The sequence below is a fragment of the Giraffa tippelskirchi genome, chromosome 2 (genome assembly GCF_054371585.1).
Source record: "Giraffa tippelskirchi isolate mGirTip1 chromosome 2, T2T-mGirTip1v1.2.pri, whole genome shotgun sequence".
In the NCBI taxonomy this organism is placed as follows: Eukaryota; Metazoa; Chordata; class Mammalia; order Artiodactyla; family Giraffidae; genus Giraffa; species Giraffa tippelskirchi.
This window is the reverse complement of record NC_137276.1, coordinates 101,767,643-101,788,696: the sequence shown is the minus strand read 5'-3', so window position 1 is coordinate 101,788,696 and position 21,054 is coordinate 101,767,643. Positions and strand designations below refer to the sequence as shown.

General features: G+C 37.2%; 1 protein-coding gene across 3 annotated transcripts in view; it reads right to left on the bottom strand.

The window, feature by feature from the left end:
- The window catches only part of NPHP3 (nephrocystin 3), a 54,385-nt gene that overhangs the window by 25,712 nt on the left and 7,619 nt on the right, over positions 1–21,054 (bottom strand). For all 3 annotated transcript variants that reach the window (XR_014076717.1, XM_081569831.1, XM_081569832.1), the window contains exons 6-13: positions 20,101–20,261; positions 9,927–10,083; positions 7,368–7,442; positions 5,800–5,973; positions 3,212–3,315; positions 1,136–1,250; positions 743–886; positions 162–259 (exon numbers count right to left, since the gene is read on the bottom strand). Coding sequence is in view for 2 of the 3 variants with exons in the window: in XM_081569831.1 (XP_081425957.1) it covers positions 162–259; positions 743–886; positions 1,136–1,250; positions 3,212–3,315; positions 5,800–5,973; positions 7,368–7,442; positions 9,927–10,083; positions 20,101–20,261 (1,028 nt within the window). In the remaining variant the exon portion in view is untranslated. The remainder of the gene's footprint in view (positions 1–161; positions 260–742; positions 887–1,135; positions 1,251–3,211; positions 3,316–5,799; positions 5,974–7,367; positions 7,443–9,926; positions 10,084–20,100; positions 20,262–21,054) is intronic.

The window sequence follows — 21,054 nt, the reverse complement described above, 5'->3', positions numbered from 1 at the left end:
AAAAAATGCTATAGATTGCATCCTTTTCCTGAATTTGTCCACTTCTCCCTATCCTCACTCCTACTTATATGAAAAATATGAGAAATAATCACGTATCAAAAACCTTTCTTTCTACTTAAAATATTTCATGTAACCAGAAGTAACTAATGTTAGCAGCTTACCTCCATGCTGGCGGGCATGTTTCTACATTCACAGAAACAATTACTCTTACATTCACAGGCAGTGGATCTATCAGCCATTTCATGTGTTTTTCAACTTGCTTAAAAATATAAAAACAAAATTCCATCTATTAATTTAAAATATTTCAAAAGCTTTCCAATTAAAATGAAATTCTCATTATATTTCTCATTATTATTAAGGGTAAAATCTTATTTGCAGATTATTTATCTCAGAATATTAGAAGAACAAGTGGCAAAACACTACCATCACTGATCCGAATTCTGGGCATGTAAGGAAATGTCAAAGCCCTAAAACCATGTCAAAATGAACAATATTTGCTAATTGTGAAAATATAATTGGTCCTTCCCAACAAGAGACTAGTGTCTACTGGCATATATATATATATATATATGTATGTGTGTGTGTGTTTCTGTATTATCCACATGCTTCCTCTATAAATTAAGCAGAAATAAAAGAAACAAAATCATCATTTTTTTCTCACAAACATGATTTAAACATCTGTCATTACTGATATTTTTGTCTCTTTCTGAGTGTATCAACAGGCTACAAAGTGAAAACATACCTGAATTTGATCTATAGAATCAATAATGATGATGATGCTGCCTTGATGACGGGCAGAGAGTTTTTCCAACCAACGTGGAAATTCTTCCAAAAGCTTAGCAGGGTCCAATGTCAGAGCAGATACTGACCAAGAATGCTGCATCAACTACAAGGTGAGAATGCACACAAATTAAAGTAGCTACACTTTATCACAGCTGGTGAGAAGTATTTCTATCTCTGCATTTTAAACCAAAATTGTCACCAGAAGGACTCAATAGCATTGTATATACTTTTAACCTTATGCAAAACCAACAAATGGGTAATACTGAAAATTAGTTTATCATCAGATCCTCAGGCCAGACAACTTCTGAATCTAAATACTAATTGTAGTAATTCCAAAAATGGTATATTCTACCTTTAGAGTCAGTCGTTTAATGATCAAGGAGGCCTCTGAGCTGGTTGACATGGGCCTCCCCACAAAATGAGAAAGAATTAGTGTGTTAGGGGAATTCTTCTGTTGTAATTGGATCCTGAAAGAAAAAGACCTTTTGTAAGACTGATAAACCTCCTTTACTGTCAACAAAAAAGAATTCACAATGCATTAAGCATCAGTTGCTACCTGTTAGTAATTACATGGTCAGTTAATTTTGAATTAATATGGGAAATTTCCATTTTTACTCCACTTTTATATTCTTTTAAATAAACCATTAAAAATTATAGCTTCATTTTACTTACAAATTGATGTGACTAAAGTAAATCAAAACACTATACATTTGAGGTTAAAGTATTAGTAAAATGAATATTAACCTAGGAAAAAAGAAGTTTCTATGGTAAGTACAAAAATAATATTTTGAAATATAACTTTGAATAAAAGGGCAATAAAAAGGAAATAACATGGTAACTCCTCAATGTAAATAATAACTAAGAATGAAAGAAAATGGTCTTACCTCTTGTTTTTAAATAACATGATAAAGTAAAATAAGAGTTTATTAGCTTAAATGAACCTTAGTCCATAATTTAAAGAACTATTTTTACATTCATAGTAAAGATTATCATTTATTTTGATATTCTTTATGATTTATTTCACTCTAAATAGTCTTTGTCTTATTTCAAATATTTAAAATCCCAATGAATCTTTAAAGATGAGCCCAGTAACTGAAAATAAAGGTACATGCCTCTATAATTCACCTAATTCCCTGTCACACTGACCACTCCCTTCAATTCAGTTCAACTGCTCAGTCCAACTCTGTGACCACACGGACTGCAGCACGCCAGGCTTCCCTGTCAATCACCAACTCCCAGAGCTTGCTCAAGCTCATGTCCATTGAGTTGTTGATGCCATCCATCTTATCCTTTGTCATCCCCTTCTCCTCCTGCCTTCAAACTTTCCCAGCATCAGGGTCTTTTCCAATGAGTCAGTTCTTCGAATCAGGTGGCCAAAGTATTGGAGCTTCAGCTTCAGCATCAGTCCTCACAATGAATATTCAGGATTGATTTCCTTTAGGATTGACTGGTTTGATCTCCTTGCTGTCCAAGGGACTCTCAAGAGTCTTCTCCAACACCACAGTTCAAAAGCATCAATTTTTCAGTACTCAGCTTTCTTTATGGTCCAACTCTCACATCCATACATGACTACTGGAAAAACCATAGCTTTGACTAGACAGACCTTTGTTGGCAAAGTAATGTCTATGCTTTTTAATATGCTGTCTAGGTTGGTCATAGCTTTTCTTCGAAGGAGCAAGCATCTTTTAATTTCATGGCTGCACTCACCATCTGCAGTGATTTTGGAGCCCAAGAAAATAAAGTCTCTCACTGTTTCCATTGTTTCCCCATCTATTTGCCGTGAAGTGACAGGACCAGATGCCATTGTCTTAGTTTTCTGAATGTTGAGTTTTAAGCCAGATTTTTCACTCCCTCTTTCACTTTCATCAAGAGGCTCTTTAGTTCCTCTTCACTTTCTGCCATAAGGGTGCTGTGATCTGCATATTGATGTTATTGAAATTGATATTGACCACTCTCTTAGCTCTGACCTATATAATTTATGTGGGCTTCCCTGGTGGCTCAGTGGTAAAGAACCAGCCAGCCAGTGCAGGAGACTCAAGAGATACAAGTTCAGTTCCTAAGTTGGGAAGATCCCCTGGAGAAGGAAATGGCAACCCACTCCACTATTCTTGCCTGGGAAATCCCATGGACAGAGGAGCCTGACAGGCTACAATCCATGAGGTCGCAAAAGAGTCAGACTTAACGACTAAACAGCAACATAATTTATGTACACAATCACAAATGCTATTCCTTTCTCATTCTGTATCTTCTCTCTAACATTCAAATTGTATATTTCTCAGGGCATGAGTCTGTCATTTTACTCCTTTTGCTTTTTTAGTATTCAATACAGGCCCTGCAGGAAGGTAGACATGCAATAATTCACTTTGTTGAATGAGTTCAGTAGTTCAAATGATGACAACAATAACTGTTTAACTGCACTGCATCATACCACTTTGATAAAAGAAGGGACTTTCCAGAGCCTGGTCCTCCAGATACAAGAAGGGGTGGAATTGGTGCTGGTGCTGCCACAAGATCATTAAGGCGCTGGTAGTACTAGAAATAAAAATGAATTTAAATTGTAAATTGTAAGGAAGAACATGCCTCTTCAATACTAAATAGAGTCAATTTCCGATTATCCGCTGAAATAGTGGAGAAAAGCTGCAAGAAAAAATGAAATCTACTTTTAATCAATAGTACCCTCATAATTGCTTATTTTTATGATTGGTTAAATATGTCCAAAGGAGTAAACTAAGAATGGGCCCCAATTTCTTCTGCTATGGTATTAATGTAAATTAATGGATGAGAGGCAGCCTTTCAGATCACTGTGGGGCTTTGCACCATTCAGATGTTCTGCAGAATGTTGCAGGGAGGCTACTGTATTACCCTGAGCTCCTGAACTATGGAAAGAACTACAGAAGACCTTGAGGGAATCATCAGCAGGCATCCTATATCTCCTGGTCAGAAGAACACCTGTTCTGAAGATCATCTCAGTTTCCAGGGATTCCTGAGAAACAATGAGAAGGTCTTATCTGAGGCCTTGGAGTCACCGAACCCACTTCAAAGAATCAAGTTAGGACAGGCCACCTAGGATCTTTTTGAAATTGAGTGAATTCTATGCAAAGCCCAAGAACGCTTATTTCCGAGGCCTTCCTCGGATAGGAAAACCTGGTTCAGAGCTGAAAAGGAACTTGCTCAGAAAACTACAGTATCTCAGTTGTTATAAAGGAGTTTCCAAAGTCATCTTGGGGGTTAGGATGTTTACGTGTACCAGTGGTGTAAATGATAACTGATGAGGAATCAAAAGAATGTGTAATAAGTAGTTTGTGTGAGCTTTAGGGTAGCAGAGATTTCTAGCAATTACAATAAATAATTATTTAGTATAGTTTTTCAATCAGTTTTTGTTTGTCGTATCATATTTCCCAGGAATTCAAATATTTTTGATAGAAATCATGCTTCTCAAGAAACAAAGGGCTTATTTGATTTATGACCTCATAAACCTCGTAAATTGTTAGGTTGTATGACCTAACAATTTAGTTCATGGCCCCACCTAAAGTCCAGGTGGCTTAAAGTGGTAAAGAGTCTGCCTTTATGCAGAGAAGCAATGCAGGAGACTCAGGAGACCTGGGTTCAATCTGTGGATCAGGAAGATTCCCTGGAGGAGGAAATGGCAACCCACTCCAGTATTCTTGCCTGGAGAATCCCATGGACAGAGGAGCCTGGCAGGCTACAGTCGATAGGGTAGCAAAGAGTCAGATACTACTGAGCACATACACAAAGTCTTTTTATAGACCTGTGTTTCCCACATTAAGGCTCCCTGCCACAGAAGAAAGCATAGGATTTATAGCCAGAAGACCTAGGTTAAAATCTTACATCTGTAACTAAAAGTTTTATAAACATTTGTTTGAATGTGGAAAAAAAAATCTTACATCTACAATCAACACTCTGTAGGCTCATAGGCAAACTATAATCTGAACCTTAGGTTCTTCGATTACAAAATAGTGATATCTTGCCTTCCTTATGAAATAACAATTTAACATTACCATGTGATGGGCACCATGTCAAGTGTTCTATGTGCAAGATCTGGTTTAGTCCCCTCAACAACCATGTGAGGTAGGTTCTATTAGTTATCCTCATTTTATACACAAGAAAGTCAAAGCTTAGAGCTAAGTAGCTTGATCAAAAGCCATAGTAAGGAAACAGTGGAACCAACACATGAAACTGACAGTCTAAATTATAAAAGCCATTAAAAGTCGTATAAAAACATAGCTGTTAGTGACAGTTACTGTAATATTCTTTAAGATATTCTTTTATTAATTTTTAAATATTAAGTGCTTTTTAAACTTGAAGATAGATTCTTTGTACACTTCTAGTCTTGTTTATTCACTTAGATATTTAAAGATGCTGAAGGACAGATCTGCCTATTGCATTAACTACTCTGCTTTGTTTTCTGGATGTTTGATATTTTGATTCCTCTAGGAACTGGAAGAATAGATAGCCTTACTATTTTTTATCAGGTTTCCTAGGTATACTATCTTAGAGAATTGCAGATGGTAGCATAATAAACATGTAGTTGGTAAATCCTAATCTGTAACTAGGGCTTCCTAGGTGGCAGTAGTGGTAAAGAACCCATCTGCCAATGCAGGAGACATAAGACACATGGGTTCAATCCCTGGGTTGGGAAGATCCCCTGGAGGAAGGCATGGCAACCCACTTCAGTATTCTTGCCTGAAGAATCCCATGGACAGAGGAGCCTGATGGGCTACGGCAAATAGGGTCGCAAACAGTCAGACATGACTGAAGTGACTTTGCACACAAGCACAATCTGTAACTAAACATGTTTGATGTTCATAAGTATATTTGAATCTCACTTTTTTTCACATGATACAAACCTAAGCACATGTCTAAACATGGATAATTAAGCAATGAGGAAGATATTAACACAATCCTTAACCTTGACTATAATTAGGTTAAACCACAATTATGATACAGCTTTTAAGCGCAACTGATTTTTGTTGGAACTGTAAACCAAATGCTTACTTTCTCGAATCCCAACTCATGGGCTGAATTTGAAGCGTGCTGAAAAGCTTCCATTTGCTCTTGTTCATCATGTATGTCCCACAGAACATCACCAAAATCATCTTCTTCTGGAATAGAATCTTCACTGCCCAAATCCTTGGTGTCCAGGTCTGTGTTTTCAAAGCCCAGGATGTCCTGAACACCAACAGCAAGCACACAAAAGTGAATGAAGGAAGTGAAGACCTTAGTCAGCACACAGGCCTAAGGTGGCCCTCATCAACCTTGGAGGGCAAGTTCAAACCTATACCCTTTTATGGTACCTCCAGGGATCAATTTATAACTATAAAATTAAGCAATAGTTTAAAAATAAAGGTAACGATATATTAGGGCTTCCCTGGTGGCTCAGACAGTAAAGAATCTGCCTGCAATGCAGGAGACCCAGGTTCAATCCCTGGATCAGGAAGATCTCCTGAAGAAGGGAATGGCAACCCACCCCAGTATCCTTGCCTGGAGAAATCCGTCGACAGAGGAAGCTGGTGGGTTACAGTACATGGGATCGCAAAGAGTTGGACACGACTGAGTGACTAACAGAACAACACAAAGAAATATTAAAATAATAAAAACAAAGACGTCTCTCTTTCATTAAAGTTAGAGGGGATCTGGTTTCTGAAAAATGTTACACAATAGGGTTGTATTTGGCTAGTGAACAATTAAATATCTCTGCTGTGATACCTATTAATCACTGAAAATATATTGTCCTACAAATGATAAAGTTGGTGATTATTACCATTTATTCTGTTTAATTCATCTTATTTTGGGGCTCACTTTTTTTCTCTAATAACAAATCTGCATACTTTAAACACGAGTTAATTTTTAAAAAGTAATTGAAACACTTACTTCTCAAATAGGGTTCCCAGTACCCTGAGGGAGAGGTCAGCAGGTAAGGATAAATACAGGCTAAACATCTTCTTGTGCCCATTTTACTTGAAGATAGGGAATACTTTTTCTTTTTATTATCATTATTAGCATTTTTGCTGATACATAATTTTAAATGATTTTTAATGTTAAAAATAAAGACAGGTAAATATCAAGCAAAATATTTAACTCATATAGTTTCAAGGTAATACTGAGATATCATAGAAACTTTTAGTTTGAGATGTCTCTGTGATCCATGACCTCAGGGACATAGAAGTACGTTTTCACTCCTCTCTGTGGTTAGGAGGATAGTAAAATCTGCCCTGAATTTTTCTATTTACAAAAACTCAAGGTGCACACAGAATCTGAGGAGACTCTACTGAACAGGATGAACATTATCCCTCAAATACTTGCTTTTTACCTACCACTTTTGTAATCCATTTTATACCTGATGGGTATTAAAGAATCAAATTGTTCGTGAGCTGAGAGATACAGATACACGGTACTGGGAATGTCACAACAATACTACAGGATGGACTCTTGCCAGAAACAAGGGCACACAACCCAGGTACTGTTTTCAAAAAATCAAACAAGTGATTTTCTCTGGAAAACTCAATTTTATTGAAATCAGTCAAGATATTTGAGATGAAATCTCACAGGGAATGTATATTTACCTGTTTAATAATCTTTTCTACATAAAGATAGGTTTTATAGACTCCTTCTGCAGGATCTCCCAAGTGATCAATGATCTAGGGGGGAAAAAAAGTTTAACAACAAGAAAAAGCAATACTAACAGGAGGAAGGGGTGATACCGAACATTTTTATCGTGCTTATGTGTCAGGAGGTGTTCTAAGTGCTCTAGGCGTATAGCTCACTTAGCCTCACAACCCTGTAAGGGAGACACTGTTATTCTCTCCATTTTCTAGAAGAGGAAACTGAGGCAAGTTAAATAACTTGTCTAAGGTCACGCATGGGATTTTGTGTGAACAATGTTGCAAATAAAACAAAAAGTATGCTTTTTTTTTTTTTGGTTTATGTGCCCATCTGGAAAAGTGACTGGTATTGGTGATGCCAAAACTCTGTCCAGGACCTGGTATCACCACTGAAAGTCCACTTTGTCTGGACTGATGCACACAGCTGACCATTGTGACACTAGAGAGCAGGAACCTACTAAGGAACTGGATAGGTGGAATGCTATGTGCTGGGGCCCTGGTAGCAGCGTCTACGCCCCTGGGTGTGCTGCGAGGCCTCAAGTCTCCATCTCTGCCTGCAAACTGAAGCAGATTTTATCATGTGGAACAGAGTGTGTGGAAAGTATTCCTAAGTTTGGCTTGATTCTTTCTATCTCACAGCCTCCAGAGAAATAATTTTTGTTTCTTTCTTCTTGTCCTGCAACCTCAACACGTAGGCTCATATAAAAGCCCTCTCTGAATATTGCTTGCTTTCTGCCTATTTGTTTTGGAAGGGTAATCAGGGTAACCTGGGGAAGCGTGGAAGGGTTGGGGTCCCTGGTTGTGGTCAGGGGGAACTAGCCTTTCTTTAATGGGAGTTAATGGGGCTCCCTCTGCTTTTCTCTGTGGACCTGGGGCCTAGGTGCTCAGCAAATTTGTGGGTTATTTATAGAATGATTCAGAGGAGTGGTGGGGGGAGGGGCCATGTGCCAAGGCTGAGGGGGGCCTTCACCTCAGGAACAGGTGGGGGTGCAGAGGACAAGGTACCCCCACAACTGCCACTTTCAGTTCCTCCCCTGTTTGGCTGGGGGGCTTGGCCCCAGGTGAAAGGAATAGTCTTTTTTTTCAGGAAAACTCCAATGGCTGAATTCTCATACTTTTGTTTCATGTAAAAACTTGTAGATACCTTACTAATCACTTCACCTGTCGGGTTATGAACATTCCAAAGCTAGGCAAAGCCAAATATCAGCCTCTTAATCACTCGCTGAATGTCCCTTCTCTTGATGTCCTGAATAAAGTCATGTTATTTTTTTTCTTTAAACACACAGTCACACACACATGAATTAAACAGCTAATTTCATCTTATGTATTTCTGTACCATTCAATATACATAATATTCAAAATCCATCTTTATGCCAGTAAAGCTACAATTCTACAAAACAAAGCAAAGAAGTTTAGCCTACATTTAAATTTATAATCATAGTAGAGAGATTGTGACTCCTATATAAAAAAATTCAACCTGTGGTATACTAATTTTTAAAAGCAGTATCTATAGAATAAGAATCTTCCCTTGTGGCATCTAGTAACGTAGGCTGGTACTAAAATAATTAAAACAGGATGAAATGGCCCTGGAGATTAACTATAATAAAAATGTACTCTCTTTTTCTTAGACTCTTCACTGTGTTATGCTGACCTCAAGAAAAATGCTTGTATTCACATTTGATCTTATTTTCTGGCTGGACATACAGTAACAGAAACTTTGTCAAAACCCTAGAGTTGTTTAATTGTATTCTTGTCATTAACTATGAATATTTACCAAGTTATCTCAGCATGCAGTAATGCAAAGCCTGTAATCTCTATTCTAAAATACATTCTGCTTTGCATCTAGGGATGATCAAATTCTTCTACTCATCATCAGTTTTTGGCTTTTCCCAATGCCCTCAGAAAGGGTTACCAGGAAAAGGCTCTTCCTTACACTGATCCTTGGCCAATAATAGATAGAAGGACTCTGTGCTTGAGAGTAAAGCACAGTAATGATTCTGATCTGTCCACTTACATATCACATACTTTTTAGGTATATATCACTATTCATGTCTCGTTCTCTCATAGTCCACAACTAATCTGTTAGGAAATCTATTGACTCTGTCAAAATTTACCCAGAATCCTACCACTTCTCATCACATCCTCTGGTCTCAGCCACCAGCAACTCTCATCTGGATAACTGCAGGAGCTCTCCAGCTCTGTCCCCCTCCAATACCCTCCCTTCAAACCACAGTCGATTCTCAACACAGCAGCCGAAGACAGCCTTGTCACAACAGCGTTTCTTCCTCTTTGGTTAAAGTCCTTCAATGGATCCCCACCTCGCTCTAAGTGAGAAAAACCAAGGTTTTTCAGGATTGGCCCCCTGTGACCTCTCCTACTCATGTCCCCTCACTCACTCTGCTCCAGCCACACTAGCTTCCTTCCTTTCCTCAAACATGCCAGGCTCACTCCCACCTCATGTCCTTTGTCCCAGCACACTGCTCTCCCAAGCATGTTTAAAAAACAGCCTATGAATTTTACCTTGGCTTTGCTGGTCTTGTTCAGATTAGAAACTTGATCAATCAGTTGCTGGACAGAGTCAGAACTGACTTTCCCATCCTCCAAACGATGATAAATTAATCGTGGCTTGCCTTCAGGGTTTTTCAGAAAAGCTTCTTCGCAGTCTTCCAATAAAAGGCTAGAATGGAAATCAGTATTTCTTGTGCTACACTGCACTGTGGCAGCACACAGTTAGTCAATTAACCTAAGTGCCAAGAAGGGGATTTCCTACAATGACAAGTGGCCAGGAAAGGCCCTGCTGCAGAACAAGTGAAACTTTCCAAAAATGGATGTTCTAGCTTTGTTCTAGCTTATATTACATTACAGTATATTTACTAGCAGACAGAGTAGACAATAGCAGACAATAAATTGTGCAATAAATTAAATTTAAAATCATACATAACTTTATTTAAATCTAATTTTTTAAAAAAACTTCTCAAAAATACTGTTAAACATTGCTCAGAATAATGGACCAGACTCATGAGACTTTGCAAATAAATGGAAAACCTAATTCTATTTACAATTATATAATTCTCAAGTTAAAACACAAATATTATCAGCCTCAAGGTTTCAAGATGTTCTCTTCTCTAATCCTTTAGCCTTTACTCATCCAATAAATGATCTGAATCCTTATACCCCAGATACACTCTAAGAAAGATCCAGAGGCAGATGGGAAAGGCTAGACAGCTAGTAAAAATCTTGACCAAGGTAAAGGTTAAAATGAAATTCTGTTACAATGTACTATAACTATAGTTTGTACTATTCCTATTTAAATTCTAGAAATCCTTTATAGACTATTAGCATTTTCTATATCACAAGGAAAACTATAAACAATTTCCCTTTCTAAAAGGCATTAAATCAAAGTTTGTCTAGGGAGGCAAATAAGTGTGTATATGCAAGGGAAAGCCATTATATGAGTCAGAATTTTCATAAAAAAACTAAAATACCAGCCCTAATACAAAATAGAGGAAAACCAAAAAAAACCACAACATGGTTGCAAAGATTAAAGAATTAACAAAAAAAACAACAAATGACATATACTACCACCTGAGACAAAATATTACCCAGATATTAAATATAAAACAGGATATATTCTTAATAAATATACAAACAAAACAAGAGAGTAAAACAGGGAGGGGAGGTAAAGAACTCCAACTAGAGGAAATCAAGTTGAAGGAATCCTTAAACTTGTTTTGGGAAAAGGTTCCTTGACCAGGTGGTTCCCTGGCCACCTGGCCTTTGGATAGAGTCTTAAGGATCAAGGATGGGTTATACTGCAGAGTCTCTTGTAAAGCTTAGGGCTCCAAACACTTCCCTACACAGTTAAAGTCAGAGTTGGTCCTCAATAAAAAAAGAGAAAAAATGCTTTGGAAGGATTAAATCCAATCAGATAGAAAGTATAGAAAGAAAAATTAACCCCTTATTTAATCTTCTATCTATCCTGTCTTCTATCTATATATCTAACTGGTAAAAAAGAACAAAAGCTTTGTTTGCAGATTAGATTCATTGGTGTAATTATATTCACATTACAAGAAAACCGCTCACTTTACTGGATTTAAGTAGTTAGTTCCTCAGCAAATTAAATGTATGATTTAACACTTATACAAGTGTTCAAGTGCCTCTCAATCTGTATCTGAACAAAGAAAATAATGAAGGTTAACACTAATTACTGAAATCAGGGGTCACCACCTTTTTCTGTGAAGAGTCAGCTAGCCAACACTTTAGGCTTTGCAGGACACACTGTCTCTGCTGAAATAATCAACACTGGTGGTACACTGTGAAAACAGCCATAGACAATACACAAATAAAGGAACGTATCTGTGTTCCAATCAAATTTTATTTATAAAAACAGGTGACTGACTGGATTTGACTTCAGGGCCATGGTTTGCTGACCCCTGATTAACATGATCTTACATTAATGATGTTCATCTTATAACCTATCAAAAACAAGCCTAACAGTGTGAAACTTTTTATTTTATTCATATTTAAGTATGAAAAGTCATAGAATTTTTTGAATTTCAAGGATTGTCTTTGATTATAAGAATGCAATTAGGAAGAGAGAACAAGATAGTGGAGGAGTAGGTGGATGTGGAGTACATCTCTCCATGGATACATCAGGAATACACCTTCAGACACAAAAGTGTGTGCAGAACACCAGCTGAGAGTGGACAGGAGTACCAGACTACCAGAAAAGTATATACAGAACCACACAAAAACTCAGTAGATGAAGGAACTAAGCGGAAAAACAGGAATGTTAGTAGGACTGGATCTGCCCGCAGCAGGTGGGGGAACTGAAGCAGGAGTCCAATCCACACATTGGGGCAACTGTCTGAAACAGAGGAGAAATATTTATGAGAGTGAAACAGCTGATCTGTGGCAGCCCAAATGCAATGATAATCAGACAGTCCTTGCCGCAGCCATATGTATCCCAGACAAGGACACAGGTCCCCTAGAAGGTGCACTGGCTGGGAGCTGGAACTTACGGATTGTGGAGCAATCCCAGGGCAAGGGCTGCTGTTGACTGCGGACAGATGGACTAAGGGGATATGAGGGAGGAGATCGTGGTGGGAAATGCCTGTGAAGGAAAGCCAGGCAGCCAGGCAGCCATGGAAGCAAGGCAGTACTACTGAGTCAGGTGTAGGGGGTAGAGCCATCACCATAGCCTCTCTCCCCACAGTCAGCATCGGCAGATGAACAATAGAGAGAGTGGCCCGTCAAGCGCCTGACGCACCCGAAGTAGAGTAGGACGCCACCCAGGGTGACTGTGTAAGTGCCTGACTCACCGATCTACAGAGTAGGACCCCAGCCTCTATGTGCCTGATGCACTGAACAACAGAGAAGGACCCCAGGCAAGGGAGCCCTCTAAGTGTCTGAAAGGGTGGAGCTATGGAGAAAGATTAGCCAAAAAGGCCTTCTGATCGCCAGCTACCAGAGGCTTGAAAAAAGACTCTGATAGGGCCATAATTCCTGTGGCAGAGGCAGTCTGTGAACCTGCACACTTGGCACCGCCAGCGTCCCTGCGAACCAAGCAGCTGCACCACCTTCCCGCTAAACCCTCACTTGGGTAGAGCTGCCACAAGCAAAAAGAAGTCTTGCCACTAAGTACACGGGGTCGCTTCAGTTGTGTCCAACTCTTTGCGACCCTGTGCACTGTGGCCTGCCAGGCTTCTCTATCAGGGAGGCTCTCCAGGCAAGAATACTGGAGCACTTTGGCCATTACTGGTTGCCATACTCTTCTAGAGCACTATATTTCCTGCTGCCCTAGCCAGCAACTCCCCTGAGTACTTGGTGCTGCCAGAACCCCTGTGACTCAAGCAGCTGCACCACCTCCACAACTGGCCCTCTCTGGGACAGACCCAAGTCCTCCAGGGCAGCCTCAGAAGCAAACCCCAGTGGACAACCAAGAGGTGGGTACAGAGGTGGAAATAAAACCACAATTGAAATCCAGGGGGAGTGTGGCTAAGGAAGAAGACCCAAAACCTTCCCACCAGCTGTACAGTTGCAGATTAAATTCATGTGATCAACTAGGCAGACTCTGTGTCTATGGAATATATGAAAGGGCACTGAGAGCTCCTACAAAAGAAAACACACTAGTTCTGATAGCTATGGACATTGGAGGCAAGAACACACAGGAATAAAACCAGATTAGAATCTGAGCTGCCCCCACAGCAAATCCAGAGACCAGCACAGTGTTGGAGGGCATCCTAGAAAGGTGAGGTGGACTGTGACTCCCAGTGAGGGAAAGGCCCTTGACAGCAGTGACTCAAGAAAAACATTTATTATGATGATTTTTTTTTTTCCTTTTTTCCTTTTTCTTTCCTTTCCCCCAACCCATGCTGTTGTAGTTGTTGATTTTATTGGCATCATGAAATCTAATTAAGCTTTTGATTTTTCTTTCAATCATGCTTTTCCTCGTTATAAACCTCTGCTTCTACATTGGGCTTTTGCAGTTCTGTGGAGTTTTTCTTTTTTTTCTTTTTTTCTCTCTTCTTTTTTTGTTTTTTTTTTTTCCTTCCCTCTTCCTTTTTTTTCTTTTCTCCTTTTTTAATCTTGATTTTTTTAAACCTATTATTATTTTCCTACATTTATTCTTTGTTTGCTTTTCCTACTGTTCTCTTCACCTTGAAGTTAAGCTTTAATGTATATAAATCTCCTTTATCTACCTCTATTTAAGTTTGTATATCTGTTCTTTCTTTCTTTTCTTTCCTTTCCTATCAACATTTTTGTTAGTTTTATTTTCATTGCTTTATTCCCCACTTGGCACCTTGCTTTAGTTTTGTTTTCCAGTTTGTGCTTTAGTTAGCTCAGTTCTTAACCATTAGATATAATTTTTGTTTTCCTTTGTTTGCTGGGTCAATCTATTGTACTTTATTTTTGTTGGACTGTTTTGATTTCGCTTATGGGTGTATATGTATATGTGTATATTCCATTATTTTAATTATTATTTACCTGATTTTGTAACTGCCATTTGTCTGGGGTTCATCTTTGGATGCTCATTTTTGGGTATTTGTTTTAATCTCACTTAATGCCATAACAAACCACTTGTGGAATCTTTGATCCTGACCAGAGATCAAGCCCTGAGCCTTTGGAGAGGGAGCACTGATTCCAAGACCCTAGATAATCAGAGAACTAACCCTATGGAGTATCAAATAGTGAGAAATCCCACAAGGGAGACTACTTAAATACAAGACCCGGCATCACCCAACCATCAGCAGCACCCTGTGCTGGACGCCTCATCCAAACAACAAACAAAACAAAACTACAAACCAAATCATCAGCAGACAGGATTACCATCTCATTCAGGCTTGCTTATCAGAGAAAAAACAAACACACAAAAAAAACTCAGCACAAATCTCACCCTATATGAAGCTTACACAAACCACTGGACCAACCTTAGAAGACCAGAAACCAAAAGGAAGAAAAGAAACCTGGGAAAAGGAGACCTCAAACACAATATTAAAAAAAAAAAAAAAGAAAAGGCATAAAAATACTGAACAAATGAAGGAACAAACTAGAAACACAGAAGTCCAAATAAGTGAAGAGAAAACAGGCAAACTAGCTGAAAAACAATTCAGAATAATGATAGTAAAGATGATCAAAAACTTTGAAAACAGAACGGAGAAAATGCAAGAATCAATTAACAAAGACCTAGAAGAATTAAAGAACAAACATACAGAGACAAACAACACAATTATTGAAATTAAAAATACTCCGGGAGGAATCAATGCAGAATAGCTGATGCAGAAGAAGGAATAAGTGTGCTAAAAGATAAAATAGTGGAAATAACTTCTGAAGAGCAGAATAAAGTAAAAAGAATGAAAAGAACTGAAGGTAGTTTCAGAGACCTCTGGGACAATATCAAACGCACTAACATTCAAATTATAGAAGAAAAAGAGAAAAAGAAAGTGTATGAGAAAATTTTTGAAGAGATTAGAGTTAAAAATTTCCCCAACATGGAAAAGAACTTGTCAATCAAGTCCAAGAGATGCAAAGAGTCACATCCAGGATAAATCCATGGAAAAACATCCCAAGACACATACTAATCAAGCTAACAAAGATTAAACACAAAGAAAGAATATTAAAATCAGCAAGGGAAAAGCAACAAGTAACATACAAGGGAAACCCCATATGTTTAACAGCTATCTTTTAGCAGAAACTGCAGGCCAGAAGGGAATGGCAAGATATATTAAAAGTACTGAAAAAGGAAAAATCTACAACAATGATTACTCTACCCAGCAAGGATCTCATTCAAAACTAATGGAGAAATCCAAAGCTTTTCAGACAAGCAAAAGTTAAGCGAATTCAGTACCACCAAACCAGCTTTACAACAAATGTTAAAGGGACTTATATAGTTAAGAAATACAAGAGAAGAAAAAGATCTACAAAATAAAACCACTAAAAATTAAGAAAATGGCAATAGGAATACATATATCAATAATTACTTTAGTGTAAATGGATTAAGTGCTCCAATCCATTCAGACTGGCTGAATGGATACAAAAACAAGACCCATTTATATGCTGATTACAAGAAACCCATTTCAGACCTAAAGACACATACAGACTGAAATTGAGAGGATGGAAAAATATTTTCCATGCAAATGGAAAATGAGAGCCGGAGTAACATCCTCATATCCGACAAAATAGAATTTAAAATAAAGAATATTACAAGAGATAAGGAAGGACACTACATAATGATCAAAGGATCAATCCAAGAGGACGACATAACAGTTGTAAATATCTATGCACCCAATATAGGAACACTTCAATATGTAAGACAAACACCAACAGACATGAAACTGACAATAACACAATAATACGATGTATTATACTCCTATGATAGTAATATCATAGAAAACTTTATCACTCCACTCACAAGAATGGACAGATCATCAAAACAAAATTAATAAGGAAACAAGTCTTAAATGATACATTAGATGAAATGGATCTCACTGATATCTTTAGGACATTCCATCCAAATGCAGAAGAATACACCTTCTTCTCAAGTGCAAATGAAACATTCTTCAGGATAGACCGAATCTTGGGTCACAAATCAAATCTCAGTAAATTTAAGAAAACTGAAGTCATATCAAGCATCCTGACCACAATGCTATGACACTAGATATCAATTACAGAAAAAAAAATGTAAAACATACAAACACATGGAGATTAAACAATATGTTTCTAAATAACCAATGGTTTACTGAAGAAATCAAAAGGGAAATCAAAAAACGTCTAGATACAAATGACAATGAAAACATGACAACTCAAAACCTATGAGATGCAGCAAAAGCAATTCTAAGAGGAAAGTTTATAGCAACAATCCTACCTCAAGAAACAAGAAAAACATTGAATAGACAACCTAACTTTACACCTAAAACAACTGGAAAAAGAACCAAAAAAACCCCAAACATAGCAGAAGGAAAGAAATCATAAAGATCCAAGCAGAAATAAATGAAAAAGGAATGAAAGAAACAATAGTAAAGATTAATAAAACTAAAAGCTGGTTCTTTGAGAAAATAAACATAATTGACAAACCTTTAGTCAGACTCATCAAGAGCACAAGAAAGAAGAATCAAATCAACAAAATTAGAAGTGAAAAAGGAGAGGTTACAGCAGACAATGCAGAAATATAAAGAATTATAGAGACTATTATGAACAACTATACGGCAATAAAATGGATAACCTGGAAGAAATGGACAGATTCTTAGAATAGTTCGATCTTCCAAGACTATACCATGAAGAAACAGAAATTATGAACAAGCTAATTACAAACACTGAAATTGAAGCTGTGATCAAAAATCTCCCAAAAAACAAAAGCCCAGGACCAGATGGTTTCACAGGAGAATTCTATCAAACATTCAGAGAAGCACTAATGCCTATCCTTCTAAAACCCTTTCAAACAATTGCAGAGGAAGACTTCCAAATTCATTCTACAAGGCCAACTTCACCCTGATACCAAAACCAGAAAAGAAAAACCCCAAAAAGAAAACTACAGGCCAATATCACTGATGAACATAGATGCAAAAATCCTCAACAAAATTTAGGAAACAGAATTTGGCAACACATTAAAAAGCTCATACACCATGATCAAGTTGGGTTTGTTCTAGGGATGCAAGGATTCTTCAATATACACAAATCAATCAATGTGATACACCATATTAACCAATTGAAAGACAAAAACCATATGATCATCTCAATAGATGCAGAAAAAGCCTTCAACAAAATTCAGCACCAATTTATGATTAAAACTCTTCAAACAAGGAGCCTACCTCAACACAATAAAAGCCATATATGATAAGCCTACAGCAAACATTATTCTCAATGGTAAAAAAATGAAAGCATTCCCCCTAAAATCAGGAACAAGACAGGGTGTCCACTTTCACCACTATTCAACATCGTTTCAGAAGTCCTAGCTACAGCAATCAGAAAAGAAAAAGAAATAAAAGGAATCCAGATCGAAAAAGAAGAAGTAAAGCTCTCCCTGTTTGTAGATGACATGATACTGTACATAGAAAACCCTAAAGATACTATCAGAAAATTACTAGAGCTAATCAGTGAATTTAGCAATGTCACAGGATACAAAATCAATACACAGAAATCACTTGCATTTCTATACACTAACAATGAAAAATCAGAAAGAGAAATTAAGGAATCAATCTCATTCACCATTGCAACAAAATAATAAAATATCTAGGAATAAACTTACCTAAAGAGACAAAAGAAGTATACACAAACAATTATAAGACACTGATGAAAGAAATCAAAGATGACATAAACAGATGGAGAGATATTCCATGTTCCTGGGTAGGAAGAATCAATATTGTGAAAATGACTATACTACCAAACGCAATCCACAGGTTCAGTGTTATCCCTATCAAATTGCCAATGGTATCTTTCACAGAACTAGAACAAAAAATGTCACCATTCATATGGAAACACAAAAGACCCCGAATAGCCAAAGCAGTCTTGAGAAAGAAGTATGGAGCTGGAGGAGTTAACCTTCCTGACTTCAGGTTATACTACAAAGCTACAGTCATTAAGACAGTATGGTACTGGCACAAAAGCAGAAATATAGACCAATGGAACAAGATAGAAAGCCCAGAAACAAACCCACACACGTACCTTATTTTTGACAAAGGAGGCAAGAATATTCAATGGGGAAAAGACAGCCTCTTCAATAAATGGTGCTGGGAAGACTAGACAACTACATGTAAAAGACTGAAATTAGGACACTTCCTAATGCCATACACAAAGATAAACTCAAAATGGATTAAAGACCTAAATGTAAGACCAGAAACTATAAATCTCTTAGAGGAAAACATAGGCAGAACACTCGACATAAATCAAAGCAAGATCCTCTATGACACACCTCCTAGAGTAAGGGAAATAAAACCAAAAATAAACAAGTGGGACCTGATTAAACTTAAAAGCTTTTGCACAGCAAAGGAAACTATAAGCAAGGTGAAAAGACAACCTTCAGAATGGGAGAAAATAATAGCAAAGGAAACAACTGACAAAGGATTAATTTCCAAAATATACAAGCAGATCATACAACTGAATACCAGAAAAATAAACAACCCAATCAAAGAGTGGGAAAAAGACCTAAAGAGACATTTCTCCAAAGAAGACATACAGATGGCCAACAAACACATGAAAAGATGCTCAACATCGCTTATTATTAGAGAAAAGCAAATCAAAACTACAATGAGATATCACCTCACACTGGTCAGATGGCCATCATCAGAAAGTCTACAAACAATAAATGCTGGAGAGGGTGTGGAGAAAAGGGAATGCTCTTGCACTGTTGGTGGTAATGTAAATTGATACAGCACTAGGGAAGACGATATGGAGATTCCTTAAAAGACTAGGAATAAAGCCACCATATGACCCAGCAATCCTACTCCTACCCATAAATCCTAAGGAAACCAAAACTGAAATAGACATATGTATCCCATTGTTCATTGCAGCACTATTTATAATAGCTAGAACATGGAAGCAACCTAGATGTCCATTGATAGATGAATGGATAAAGAAGTTGTGGTACATATAACAATGGAATATTACTCAGAGATAAAAAGGAACACATTTGAGTCAGTTCTAATGAGGTGGATGAACCTATAGCCTATTATACAGAGTGAAGTAAGTCAGAAAGAGAAAGATAAATATTGCATACTAACGCATATATATGGAATCTAGAAAAATGGTACTAAAGAATTTATTTATAGGGCAGCAATGGAGAAACAGACATAGAGAATAGACTTATGGATGTGGGGAGAGGGGAGGAGAGGGTGAGATGTATGGAGAGAGTAACACGGAAACTTACATTGCCATATGTAAAATAGATAGCCATTGGGAATTTGCTGTATGTTTCAGAAAACTCAAACAGGGGCTCTGTATCAACCTAGAGGGGTGGGATGTGGAGGGATATGGGAGGGAGGTTCAAAAGGGAGGGGATATATATATACCTATGGCTGATTCATGTTGAGGTTTGACAGAAAACAACAAAATTCTGTTAAGCAATTATCCTTCAATTAAAAAATAAATAAGCTAAAAAAAAAAAGAATGCAATTAGAACTTATGTTTCAAGTTCATTTGACAAACTTAATTCTATTTACAAGTTTAACCCCTATAATAAATTATAGAATTTTCAGCTTACCTTGGTAAGGTTAAATGAATGAATAAGATAACTAATGAACTTTTCTCAATTTCCCATTTTCTTACAGTGAGGTATTGATTTTCAACATCTAGTGGAAAATACACAGCATGGAAAAAATATCCCATTGTCTCACACATTCTCTTAAGTTTAGGTGAGTAATCCTAAAAACAAATTGAAACATAAGATAGCACAGCTTATTTAACTAAAGATCTAGTCAGCTTCATACTACTTAAAATCAAAAAACATGCTTTATCACAGGTTATGTTGGATATTCTCTGATTTAAAACTAAAAAGATCATAATCACATTTTTAAAAAATCTTTAAGAGGAAAGGCAAATTTCTTTATAAGATGAAAATAGTAATAGCTTAGCAGCTTGGCTGTTTCATAGTTCAGAAAATGATTTATCTCATAATAAACTTAAAACAATAGGAATACAGTATTAAATTATTTTGCTGTGGTATATATTTTTATTATTATTCTTACAAATAACTTCTGTTTATTGTTACAGGGTGACAAGCATAAATCCATAGATTTATATAGTAAAAAGTGTCTGCCATGAACACTAAAGCAAACAGATATAAAATAAAAATATGTTGGTCTATTACAAATTATCGAAGAGCTGACTCATTTGAAAAGACTCTGATGCTGGGAAAGATTGAAGGCGAGAGGAGAAGGGGATGACAGAGGATGAGATGGTTGGACGGCATCACTGACTCAATGGACATGAGTTTGAGTAAACTTTGGGAGCTGGTGATGGACAGGGAGGCCTGGCATGCTACAGTCCATGGGGTTGCAAAGAGTTGGACACGACTGAGCAACTGAACTGATAACCAATTAATTTAGTAATGTTGATTATTACTATGCAATAAATTAGTAATTCCCTCAACATGTATTTGGGAATAATGTATACTCAGTTAGTGAGTAGAAGCTTTGATTTTCAAAAATACTTTGCC